This window comes from Pseudonaja textilis, chromosome 1 (genome assembly GCF_049901715.1).
Source record: "Pseudonaja textilis isolate UNSWEBS1 chromosome 1, rPseTex1.2, whole genome shotgun sequence".
Taxonomy (NCBI): Eukaryota; Metazoa; Chordata; class Lepidosauria; order Squamata; family Elapidae; genus Pseudonaja; species Pseudonaja textilis.
This window is the reverse complement of record NC_141990.1, coordinates 173381526-173394430: the sequence shown is the minus strand read 5'-3', so window position 1 is coordinate 173394430 and position 12905 is coordinate 173381526. Positions and strand designations below refer to the sequence as shown.

The 12905-nt window shown below is 41.9% G+C and overlaps 1 protein-coding gene and 1 long non-coding RNA gene across 3 annotated transcripts in view; one reads left to right on the top strand and one right to left on the bottom strand.

The window, feature by feature from the left end:
• SF3B1 (splicing factor 3b subunit 1) overlaps nt 1–1941 on the bottom strand; it is a 25709-nt gene extending 23768 nt beyond the window's left edge. The window contains exon 1 of one of the 2 annotated variants that reach the window (XR_015740703.1): nt 1810–1933. Coding sequence is in view for 1 of the 2 variants with exons in the window: in XM_026696851.2 (XP_026552636.1) it covers nt 1810–1837 (28 nt within the window). In the remaining variant the exon portion in view is untranslated. Of the gene's footprint in view, nt 1–1809 lie in introns of both variants that reach the window. The other variant, XM_026696851.2, reaches the window with a different exon arrangement.
• On the top strand, nt 1926–12905 carry LOC148127936 (uncharacterized). Its single transcript, XR_015740704.1, has 3 exons — nt 1926–2092; nt 8821–8990; nt 12177–12905. It is a non-coding gene; the product is annotated as an uncharacterized LOC148127936 (long non-coding RNA).

Genomic DNA, 12905 nt, shown 5'->3' with positions numbered 1-12905 from the left:
TTCCATTCCTAGATTTTACAGAAGAGTCTATGCTTAGAATTATTCTCTTGGGTCCTGCCCTCCATGTTTGCTTTCACATCCTGATGTACCATTTCCAGAAATCTTAATGCCATGCAAAATACATGCCAGCTCAAAATTTTTAAATTAAATTTTGGGGGAAAATGATGAAATATCTTTTGATCAGTTTTACACATATATTAATTTTGAAACATATATTATGATACATTCACTGCTATAATTAGTAGACAATTATAAAGTAATTATTTTGGATAATTTCTCCCATTACATAAATAACAGCTCCTTTTGTAGGTAATGGGAACACTGTTCAATTTTTCCAATATCTTTGCAATTGTTTCTAATTATATAATTTCTAGTTTTCTTAAAATCTTTTAACACTGTTCAATGTTTATCAACACTTATGACATGTGTGCAGTTTAAAGTAAAAAATCCATTTCCTCATTATCTAAAAAAATTAAAATGCTCAACTTGATACATTTTGAACTTTCTATTGAAAAGAAGCCAATCTGAAATAAAAAGTTAATAAATAACCCAATCAGGAAACCTGCAAAAAGATCTGCAAGGTGTTCCTATCTTAACAGAAGCCTTTGAAAAAGTGGAGAATATAGTATGTGCCCAAAGATACACTTGCAAATTACCCTACATTCCTACAATATGGTATGCTACATGCTGAAGGTTACAAACTGGCAAGGTTCACATAGCAGATACAAATAACATTTTGCCTTCTAACTGCTTACAATGGCTTCAGAAGGATCTAAGGTAGGTATGACTTATGGTCCTAGATCTGTTTTTATCTCCAAAAATTCAACAATAACAACCCAGTGAGGTAGATTAAGAATATGGTTAATAAATTTATTAAGGGTAAAACATAATCAATCAGATTAGAGCTGGAAGGGACCCTCTGCTCAAACAGAAGACCCTAACCATTTCAGACAGGTTGCTGTTCTCCATTAATTTATTAAATGTAAATCCTATTAATTAGTGTGCTTAATAAATTTATTAAGAGTAAATCATACCTCTAGTAGTGACCGTAAGAGTATGCTTTACCGCAAGAGTGCTTCCGCTGTTATTAGTGAATTTAAACTTGGGTCTCTTCATCCTAGTTCAAAACCGTAACCATACACCTACTATATTCTGAGGTCTTTCTCATGCCTGTCTTTTGCAGGTTTTGCACCTTTTAACCGTCCTACGTTAAACAAAAACTTTCCCTCCTCCTAAAAAGCAGGCTACCTTCCGTCGGACGCCTAACGTTAAAAGAGAAAACGGGCCTTATGTCTCAACATGTCTACCCGAATGTACTTATTCTCGCACGTTTTTTCTTCAGTCGCTCAAGATTCATAATAAACCATTATTGTCAAATAAAAGTCTTCGTCGTTTAACGAACAAAAACGTCCCCCTTTTAATCCCGCGAGCGGGCACCAAAGGGTGCGCGCTTACTTCGAAGTGGAAAAGAAACAGATGGCGGTTATCTGACGGGCCCATCCTAACGCCCGGGCCTTTCCAGCTTGCACCCAACTTCTCCACTCGCCCTCTGGGCCTTCCCCGCACTGAGCAACCGACGACACAGAGGCCGGACAGAGAGGAGCGCGCAAGCGGGAGAAGATCGCTCCGCGACGCCATTACGCGCAGGCCCAGGCCCGCCGGAGACTCAGCCGTTTCACCGCCCGGACTCCCCTCCCCTCCCCTCCTGCACTTTCTTCTCGAGGGCTTGGAGACCGTTTGAAAGGGAAGGCGAGGAGAGGCGACCAGAAGGGCCGCGGCCAAACGTGAAAGACCGCGACCGTTTCTTACCTTCGTGGGTCTTGGCGATCTTCGCCATTTTGTGGAACTCGAAGAAAAACGCCAAGCGAGATGGAAGGGGCGCCGAGCGCTTTCTCACGACGACGTCAACTTCCGCTAGTGGGCGGGGTTGCGAGGGAAGAGAAAAGCCCGGTAAAATGGTAGATCGTAAAACTTGCAGAGTCGCCTGAATGCACCGATAAACAAGGTCTTGAAATTCTGCCCTTTATATAATAACCCCATCCTTCGCCTGCTTGTCGGAAGGCCGCTCAAAAGGCGAATGTGTCCTGAGAAAGTAAGTATACCCATTAGGTTAAACAAAATACAGAGATAGGTGGCAAAAGGAGTAGGCTTCTTTTTATTTAAATGAGATTTTCAAACTTTGTTTTCCAGTCCAGTCAAGAAATTTGACGCTCTTGATCCTGACTTTGGTGGGTGAGAATTGAGGTCGGAGGTAATTATTTTAAACGAGGTGACATTTGTTCAAGAGAGGTTTTGAGGAGCTTTGGTTACTCTATGAGTGTGAAATCAAGGAGTTAATAACAGCTGCACCATGCCTTAATAGCGAGGCCGAAATGATGGACTTCACTTCTATCTGCTTATGGACCCGGATTCATTAATGGATAAATTATTGACCGTGCAAAGTGGCGTTCAATGATCCAAAAAGCGGACCCTGCATCTAACAGATAACAGATAATCAGAGTTGGAAAGGGCCTTGTAGATCATCTAGTCCAACCCTCCGCCCAAGCAGGAGACCCTACACCATTTCTGACAAATGGCAGTCCAATCTCTTCTTGAAAGTCTCAACTGATGGCGCTCCCACAACTTCCGAGGGCAAGCTGTTCCTTTGGTTGATTGTTCTCACTGTCAGAAAGTTTCTCCTTATTGCCAGGTTAAATCTCTCCTTGTTCAGTTTCCATCCATTATTCCTTGTCTGGTCTGGAGGCACTTTAGAAAATAGATTGACCCCTTCCTCTCTGTGGCAGCCCCTCAAATATTGGAAGACCGCTATCATGTCTACCCTGGTCTTTCTCTTTACTAGACTAGCCATACGCAGTTCCTATAGCCGTTCTTCATATGTTTTAGTCTCTAGTCCCCTAATCATCCTGGTTGCTCTTCTCTGTACTTTTTCTAGAGTCTCAATGTTTTGTAATGTGGTGAACAAAACTGGATGCAGTTTCACCCAGTCTATATGTGTACTTTTGGTTTTTCTTGCCTAAGTGTAGGACTTTACCTTTCTCTACATGAATTTCATTTTGTTAGGTATGGCCCAGTGTTCTAGTCTGTCAATATCCATCTGGATCTTGAGCCTATCTTCTTGGCTGTTAGCTATTCCTGCCAGCTTACTATCATCTGCAAATTTGGTAAGTTCCCCTTCTATTCCCTCATCTAAGCGTTAATGAAGATATTGAAGAGAACTGGGCCGAAGACAGAACCTTGTGGCACCCCACTGCTTAGTTCCCTCCATGGAGATTTAGACCCATTAAGGACTACTCATTGAGTATGGTTTGACAGCCAGTTGCAAGTGGTAGTGCTATCTATTCCACTTTTTTCTAGCTTACTAAGAAGTAGGTTGTGGTCTCTTTTGTCGAATGTCTTGCTGAAATCTAAATATATTATGTCTACAGTATTTTGCTGGTCTAGTAATTTAGTCACTATGTTGAAGAATGAAATAAGATCGGTTTGGCATGATCTGTTCTTAACAAACCCATGCTGACTGCTACCATGTTTCTCCAACAATACGCCCCCTCCCCAATAGGAAGACCCAGCATGTTTTCTAGGCATAAAATGAAATTAAGCCTCTCCCCCCAAATTTAGGCCTAGTTTAAAACATGCAAAATTGGGAGGGGGAAGGAAGGCAGGGGGGGACTTGCCATTAGGAGTGCCCCGCGGGCAGCTACGCCTCACATCAGCCAGTCCTAACAGCCAATCATGGTAGAGCATGGAGGGCTCCCTTACCCATCCCTAAACCCAGGTCAGCAGGCAGGCGGTGTCAACGTGGATGTCCGGCAATGTTTCAGCCGCTTCTCAGGCCTCTATAGCTTCCACGGTTCCCACCGGTGCTGGCGCCTCTCTCACCAGTGCCGTCTCCAACAACAGCGTCTGAGTCACTCCCACTTTTCCTCCTTCCTCATAATAACAGTGGCTGGGTGGGCGTGAGAAGAGCCAAGCGAGCGTCTCTGCTGCTGCTACCCTTGGTGCTCCAGCCTCGGGCTCTGCAAGTTTGCAAAAGCCCCGGTGCGCAGCCCGTTCCTGCATTCCAAGCACCCAGGCTGAGCTGCAGCTGTCCCTCTCTCGCCAGCGCTGTCTCCAATAACAGCGGCAGCAGCAGTGGGAACTGTGGAAGTTACAGAGGCAGCTCCCCCACCCGAGAAGCGGCTGAAATGCTTCCATGGTTCCCGCTGCTGCTGCTGTTGTTGGAGACGGTGCTGGCGAGAGAGGGACAGCTGCAGCTCGGTCTGGGCGCTTGGAATGCAGGAACGGGCTGCGCACCGGGACTTTTGCAAACTTGCAGAGCCCGAGGCTGGAGCACCAAGGGTAGCAGCAGCAGAGACGCTCGCTCGGCTCTTCTCACGCCCACCCAGCTGCTCGGGATTAAACCAAAATGCAGCGCATGGTGCTCCCAGGTACCTCAAAATGTTTTTTTTTTCCTGTTGCTACGGAGATGGGGGAAAAGCAGGAACGACTCAGATGCTGTTGGTGGAGGCGGCGCTGGTGCGTGGGGGGAGAGAAATTAATTCACCCCGAAAAGACGTCCTAGCCGTTTTTTCGGGTCAAAAAAAAATAAGGCCCAGCCTTATTTTGTGAGAAACACATTAGTTATTACTTTGTTTCTAGATGTTGGCAGATCTGTTTTTTAATTACCGTATATACTCGAGTATAAGCTGAGTTTTTCAGCACATTTTTTGTGCTGAAAAAAACCCCCTCGGCTTATACTCGAGTCAGATTCCCCCTGAAAAAAAAAATGGTGTGGAGCTCTGGAGCTGGGCAGCCGCTTCCCTGCTTCCGTGTTTCCTTTGCAACTTGTAAGCATGGGGGTAATCGGAAGCAGAAAAGTTCTTGCATGAGGATGTATTGTTGTTTCTTTATTTAACTGTTTTTTTTTGCGGGGGGGAAAGTCCCACTGTCATGTGAGAATGCTCAGACATGAAATCTATCTGCCTGAAAATAAGTGTGTGTGTGTGGGGGGGGGATTTTAACAGAGGGAAGACATAGGGAGAAGGCAAAAGCGACGGAAGATCCTTCAGGGGAAACTGAGAGGGAGACTCACCCTAGGTCCAGATGAGCCCCCTTCCACGCCCCTAAGGAAGCAGAGGCAACCAGCAAGGGCAGGAAAGCCCCGCTTCGCGGACTCCGTCCGTCCTTGCTCCCACCCACCCACCCAAAGCCACGAAGTCCCCAATCGCGCAGCCCAGAATCACCCTCCCTCAGGGGCAGCAATGACGCCCGGTGTTTCCTGAAACAAGAAGCTCTGCCGTGCAATGAAAGCGCCCTGGCTCTAGGCTCAGAAAACAACGCAGCCGAGGTGGCTTCGTTTCCTCAGCCCTAGCTGCTTTCAGTCCGCTCGGGAGGAGGAGGGGGTGGCAGCGGCTCGTGTTGTTTTCTGTGATCTCAGAAAACAACGCGAGCCGCTGCCGCCCTCCTCCTCCCCTCCTCCTCCCGAGGGGACTGAAAGCAGCTAGGGCTGAGGAAACGAAGTCACCTCGGTTCGTGTTGTTTTCTGAGATCGCAAGCCTAGAGCCAGAAAACAACGCGAGCCGCTGCGGGGCTTGCCTGCCCTTGCTGGCTGCTTCTGCTTCCTTAGGGGTGGGGAAGGGGGCTTATCTGGACCAAGGGTGAGTCTCCTCCTCAGTTTCCCCTGAAGGATCTTCCGTCGCTTTTGCCTTCTCCCTATGTCTTCCCTCTGTTAAAATCCGCCCCCCCACACACACACACTTATTTTCAGGCGGATAGATTTCATGTCTGAGCATTCTCACATGACAGTGGGTCTTCCCCCCGCCGCCTAAAAACAGTTAAATAAAGAAAAAACAACATATCCTCATGCAAGAACTTTTCTGCTTCCGATTACCCCCATGCTTACAAGCTGCAAAGGAAACACGGAAGCAGGGAAGCGGCTGCCCAGCTCCGGAGCTCCACACCATTTTTTTTTTCAGAGGGAATCTCACTTGAGTATAAGCCGAGGGGTTTTTTTTCAGCACAAAAAAAGTGCTGAAAAACTCGGCTTATACTCGAGTCAATAAGTTTTCCCAGTTTTTTGTGGCAAAATTAGGTGCCTCGGCTTATATTCGGGTCGACTTATACTCGAGTATATACGGTATCTTTTCCATTATCTTCTGGGTATTAATGTTAGGTTGATTGGTCTATAGTTTTCTCGGTCTGTTTTTTTTTTTCCTTTTTTGAAGTTGGGAACCACATCAGCTCTTTTCCAGTCCTCTGGTAGTTCTCCGGTGCTGCAGGATTTTTGAAAGATATCCACACTGTATATCAGATATAAATACAATTGAGCGAGTCCAGAAGTATTTTACCAGAAGAGTATTACATTCCTCTGTTTGCAATAGAATACCCTATACCACCAGGCTTGAGATTCTAGGCTTAGACAACCTTGAACTACACCGGCCAGATCAGACTTAAGCATAGTACATAAAATCATATGTTACAATGTCTTACCAGTTAATGAATATTTCAGCTTTAACCTCAACAACACAAGAGCACACAACAGATATAAACTTAACGTAAACCACTCCAAACATGATTGCAGGAAATGCAATTTCAGCAGCAGAGTGATCAATGTCTGCAACTCACTACCTGATGCTGTTGTCACCTGCTCAAATCCCCACTCCTTTACCCTCAAACTAACTTCTATTGACCTCACCCCATTCCTAAGAGGTCTGTAAGGGTCATGTATAAGTGCACAATCCTGGTTACTGTCCCTGTCCTATTGTCTCCAATTATTCCCTATTTCTTATATTTAAACTTATGTTTATTCTTTTTTCTATTGTATTGTAAGCTTTTCACAAATAAATAAATAAAATGAATATGGTACAGTGGTTCTGAGATGACCTCTGCCAGCTCCTTTAAAACTCTGGGATGTAATCCATCAGGCCCTGATGATTTGTGTTCATCAAGATCAGACAGGTGTTCTCTTACTTTTTTTGGCTTATTTTAACTTTTATTTCTGGTCTGTCTTTTACAGTTATGTTTTTGGTGGGTTGAGCTATAGTTTCTTTTTGCGTGAAGACCGATGTAAAGAATGAGTTAAGCTGCGGGAATACACTAGGAAGAAGATCCATTCATGGATAAAACTGCAATATATTTTTATTTTAAAAATAACATGCGTGATAGTGTTAAATACATGATATTATTGAGACTCTTGAACATGATTAAAATGCAAATTGGAAATACACATAATATGTACTCTATATTTCTTTCAACCAGTGAGCCCTTTTTAGTTATCATAGTACTGTAGATATGCTCCATCTTCCAAAGATATTTGGATCCTTCCAAGGATTACTATTTTTCCCATTCCTGCTCCTTATATTTACAGCTGTTTAAAAAAAAAATCAACCAATCATGTCATTTTTTTCAGTTTCCTATAAATCTCTCTGCAGCCAAACATCTGCATCTGAAAAATTTTCTATCTTCTTTGCTGATCATTTTCACACATCAAATGATCCAGACAGTTAAGAGCTACTGTTAGTCAAATATCATTTAGTTAGTGCTAAACTACATTTTCTGGTTCATCTCATAGATTTTTTAAAAAGTTTTATTTAATAACTAAAAATAGAGGTCACTTCTATTTTTTTCCCCACAACAAAAATCTGAGGTTAGGCTGACAAAGAAGGATTGGCCCAACATCATCCAATGAAAGAACCTGGAGTAAAACCTGGGTGTCTCTGCTCCTTATTGAACACTTTAAGCACAACATCATACTACTTTCTATGGTGGAAGAGCTGACAAGGAAGAAGTATTAACATCCTTCATTAATCTGGAGCCAAGATTACATGTTACAGATTCTCATAAAGTAGCTCTTCTCTAGGCATTTCACCTCTTGCCAATTTACCTTGCCTCCCATAGGTGCAGCTCACACCTCACAATCAGGAGCCTGTGAGTTGGATCCTAGGTAGAGGCTAATATTTGGAATAGACTCTCCTACTGGAGAGTAGGGGCTTGGACTAGATGACCTCCAAAGTCCCTTCCAACTCTGTTATTCTATGATACAGTGGTGTAAATATTTGGCAGGGACAGAATTTTTTAAAAAACGGAATTGAGTGAGGGGCTCCATTGCTGTGTAAAGAGGATCTAGCAAATTGTTACTTGGGCAAGTATCCCAGATCAGGCACCACCAGATCAAGGGCTGAATTCAAACACCAGCAATAGAGGGTCTCCAAAAAGGCTCAATGGTGAAGTAATCCATCCATCCTTCTAATAGAATAGTATACTCTTTCTGTGTACTTCACCAACATTGTAGCTCACCAGTTTTATTTTGATCTTTTATATAAAGTTAAGTTATTTTTGGTCTTTTGTATAAAATTAAGTCAAAAATTCTTCAGGTAAGTATAGTTCATATTAAGAAAGTTTAATTGAAGAAGTTTCAAGATTAATTGCTTGCTGCATACCAGAGAAAGGGAGTGGTTGCTTGAATATTGGTTTATTAAACCAAAATTTATGAACACAACCATGAAGTGTATTTTATTTACTTGTTAAATAAAACTTTGGCTTTTGGCAATCCTTTTCAACTTTTTTTCCAAGATGTGTAACTAAAACTAAAATGATTATGTCTATTTTGGAGAAGTTTTCCTTACTAATGTAAGGGTGCTAAATTTGTTTTTTTAAAGCAGTGGAAATTTTTGTAGTCCAACTTTAAAATAAACCTGTTGATGCTTTTATTAACATGATATTTAGCATGATTTTGAATTTTTACACAGATATATTTGGTTTCAACTGCCCCCAAATATACAACATGCTAAATCATTTGATAATGTATCTGTTCAGTCAAGTCCTACTCTTGGTGATTCTATGCAGGTATTCAGCAGGTTCAGTTCAGTTCTGGAGAACCGGTAGCGGAAATTTTGAGTAGTTTGGAGAACCAGTAAATACCACCTCTGACTGGCCCCGTCCCATCTATTCTTTTCCTCTCAATTGGCTGCGTCTTCTTTTGTTGCCCTGCACAGGAGAACGGAGCTGGAAAGCAGGTTAGTGGGGTAGGGAGGGAATGGGATTTTGCAGTAACCTTCCCCCAGGAGTGGAGAGGGAATGGAGAGTTTACAGTATCCTTCCCCTGTCACGTTTACCAAGCCATGCCCACAGAACCAATAGTGAATTTTTTTGAATCCCACCACTGATTCTATGGGCTGGGGCTCTCTATATCTTCTGATCTTACAATATTTGAGTTTTTCTATTCTCTGGCTGGTGTGAGCTCTGATAAGTGTCCGGTCACCATGTTCAGTCTGGTTTACCCCTAAATCATTTAGTGGTCTTATTTTTTTTTAATGCTGTTTCCTTTAAGTTTTGTATTTTTTCAATCTCAATCTGGAACAGAAAAATCTGGAAAAATCTATATACAATTTCCTGGACAACACAGACATCCAGATAGTCCAATTCTGGATAGAAGTTGCAAAACACATGGAATTTTAGCTCTCATGTTTAATTGAGCAAATTACATTGACATTATATGTAAAAGTAGCTGTATATATTGCTTGTATTATCCCTGTAACAAAGATCTGCAGTGGTAATAAATGCTGAGTTTAACACATAAAAATTTGTGTTAACCCCAGGGAACATTTTAGTTTTCCTTCGTAATATAATGCACTTTGTACATTTTATTTTTAATCATGAAAAATAAAGCATATAACAAACTGTTGCAACGTATATTTAATATTTTAGTAAGTTTGATATGTGAGCATATGCTATAACCTTTTTAAACTGTTTGTTTAAAGAAGCTATGCCTTTTTTCAAGCTTGTGGTGCACTCATAAAAAATTCAGGCTGCTTAACTGAAAGCAATAACTGTACATGGTCCAAAGCACTTCTGTTGAAAGTATGCAGTCTGTCACATTTAATTATATGTAGAAAAATAGTATTGATTTAATGAGCATGTTTATTTGGAACGTAATGTTTTTTGAATTGGGAGGTGGTCTTAAGAGCAGATGTATCTTAGATTGGATTATAAATTACAATACAAAAGTAGATATGAAACACCTACCTTTAATAAAACAAATTTGCTGTTTGTGTCAGGGGAATAGGAACTCACCTTTTGTTTTAATTGCATTTTAATGAAGGCATTTTTCTTCTTACATTCTTCAATAATTAACAGCTTGAACCATTAGCTAGTAGTCTAATTTTTGATGCTTTTTGATGTTTGCAGTTGACAGTAATAAAGTGTATAGAAATTCTGGAGTCATTCAGACAGGCTTTAGCAGACATTATTGGGATTATATTGAATAATAGTTTAAGAAGCCATAGCATTATGTGGTCATAATAAAAATATGGTGGGAAATGCTGCCTTGTACCTTGGTTCCAAATATGAACATCATAATTTCAGTAGGTTGTATGCTGTTAAGTTTGCTTAGAGCAAACTAATTTCAATAAATAGGATAGGATTTTATTCATGGCCATTTTGGGTATTTTTCCCCCCACAATCAACTGTAAGCAACAGAAATCACAGAAACTTATAGGCATGCTACATAAGATTATGTGGACTTGATACTTCTCAGAACGTGGGTAATGGAGTTTAAATTTATATCCAACTCACATTTTAAATAATGGTATTTAAAATTCAAATCTTGCTGTAGGTGTGCTGCAGCTCAGGGAGGCCACATGTTGTGCATAAGAGGTGCTGAATGGGTCAAGAAGGGTGCATGGAAGTGCAGTGCAGATTGCTAAATTATGGGGATGAAGTGCTGTGTGGTTTGGGGATGCAAGAACACTGCACAGATCATGCAGGGTGCAAGGAGTGTGTAAGAAGTGTCATACGAGTTGGAGAGAGTGCACGGGGTCGTGGCAAGTGTCAGGAAGAATGTGAATGGCTTGTTGCAGCACAAGCTCAACTGGAGGAAATCAGACTGGATGGATGGATGGATGGATGAGTGGTGTGGTGGCCTAGTGGTGAAGATACTTGCTTCCCACTCGGAAGATTGAGAGTTTAATTCTAGGTGATGGCAGATGTTTCTCTCCTTGGGTGCAAAGAAAAAATATTTGCTGTGAACTCCGCATGGCTTCAGGACGGGCCAGTAAATACATAGCTCCATCCAGTTGCCCCTACCTCTACCCCAAATTAAGGGATTACAGGCTCATAAAAAGGGAGGACAGATGATATATTATGAGACTAATTACAATCTGGCTTACTAAACTAATATTAGTAACATAACGTTTCTGATATTAAGGAAAATGCAAAACAATTTAGATCTTTAACACAGTGGTCCCCAACTTTTGCAGCTTAATGGTCTATCTGGTTGGGGGGAAGAAGGAAACCAGCAGGTTGATGCGCGTGCAGCTTCACCCACACAATAAGCAGGCTGCTACACATGTGCATGTGTGCTGGGCCACCGCTTACACAAGTGGAGCTATGCACACTGGCCTGGCTATCACGCAGTTCAGTTCTGAATAGGCCACAACCCAGTAGTGGGCCACAGTTCAAGGGTTGGGGACCCCCATTCTAACAGATTTTTGTCTCTATTAAGGCTTGATTCTTCAATGGAAAAATCCCATGTGAGTATGTTTTCCCTTTAGGGCTATTGTATCTAGGTTGTAAAAATCCAGATAAACACTAGGTGACAGGAAACTCTCTCTGTTGCCATGTAGTAATTAGGACAAAAAAAAAATCATAGTTTTTTTTCTTTTTTTGCCGACTTCCCCTTCCGTGCCATTTTTTTTTTTTTTTTTTGTAAACACCAAATTTCCAAAATTAGGATTGGGTAACAACCAAATTGGGTTGCGACCAAAGTTATTGAACAAATTGTGGTCATGACCAGAGGTTCTACTGTATCTGGATTTTTGAAGCCCACGTATGGAAACCTAATTTATGCTTGCATAAATTCCCTGTTTTGTGAAGAGTTGAATTACAATAATGCTTGTTGCTAAATACAGTAAAATTTATTGCTAAATATAGAACAGATGAGCCTGCTTAAGCAGAAATGTTTTTCAGTATTAACAAGATCATGTGACTAACAAATATCTTCTTATTTGACTTTGGTATCCTTGAATTAGGGACAGTTGCAACCATTTAATCACATTTTATTTTGAAAAGAGTGCAGAGACTTGAATGGTATGGTATAGAACAGAATGATGCCTGGTTTGGAGAGTTACAGACCAGGGGTTATCAACTATACGCAAGTGCACTTTTTTCTTAGTTCTCTCTCCTGATTCTGTTTGAACTTCTAGGTTACCTATAATTATGTGGAAAGGATGTGAGCAAGTGTGGGGTGGAGAATACAGTACCACATCCTGGCTGCAAAACTCAAGACCACGAATAAACAGCAAAGACATACAGAAAACATGAAGGCTTTTCTATTAACAGGCTGATGCCCCTCCTCTAGGGGAATGACACCACTGTACAACTTACTTCAAGAGCACAAGGCTTGGCTAGTCACTCTTATCAATTCTAATCATTTCCAATAGTTCAGGGGTGTCAAACTTGCGTCATCATGGTGGCATCACCTGACATAGTGACTTTGCCCCCCATCGCCAAACTGGGCATGGGGTGGCAAGTATGTAACATATCTGGCCTGCAGGCCACGAGTTTGACAGCCTTGCGATTGCTGAAATCTTCTGTGACAGAGAAAAGCAACATGAAATTAAGGAGAAACTTCCTAACAGCAAGGACAATTAACCAGTGGAACAGCTTGCCTCTAGAAATTGTGAGCACTCCATCACTGGATGTTTTTAAGAAGAGTGTAGATAGTCATATATCTGAAATGGTATAGGTTTTCCCAGAGATGGTATTCAGCAGGTTCTGACCAGTTCTGGAGAACCGGTAGTAGAAATTTTGAGAACCAGCAAATACCACCTCTGACTGGCCCTGCCCCCATCTATTCTCTGCCTCCCAAGTCCCAGTTGATTGGCTGGGTCTTCTTTTGTTGCCCTGCACAGGAGAACGGAGCTGGAAAGCAG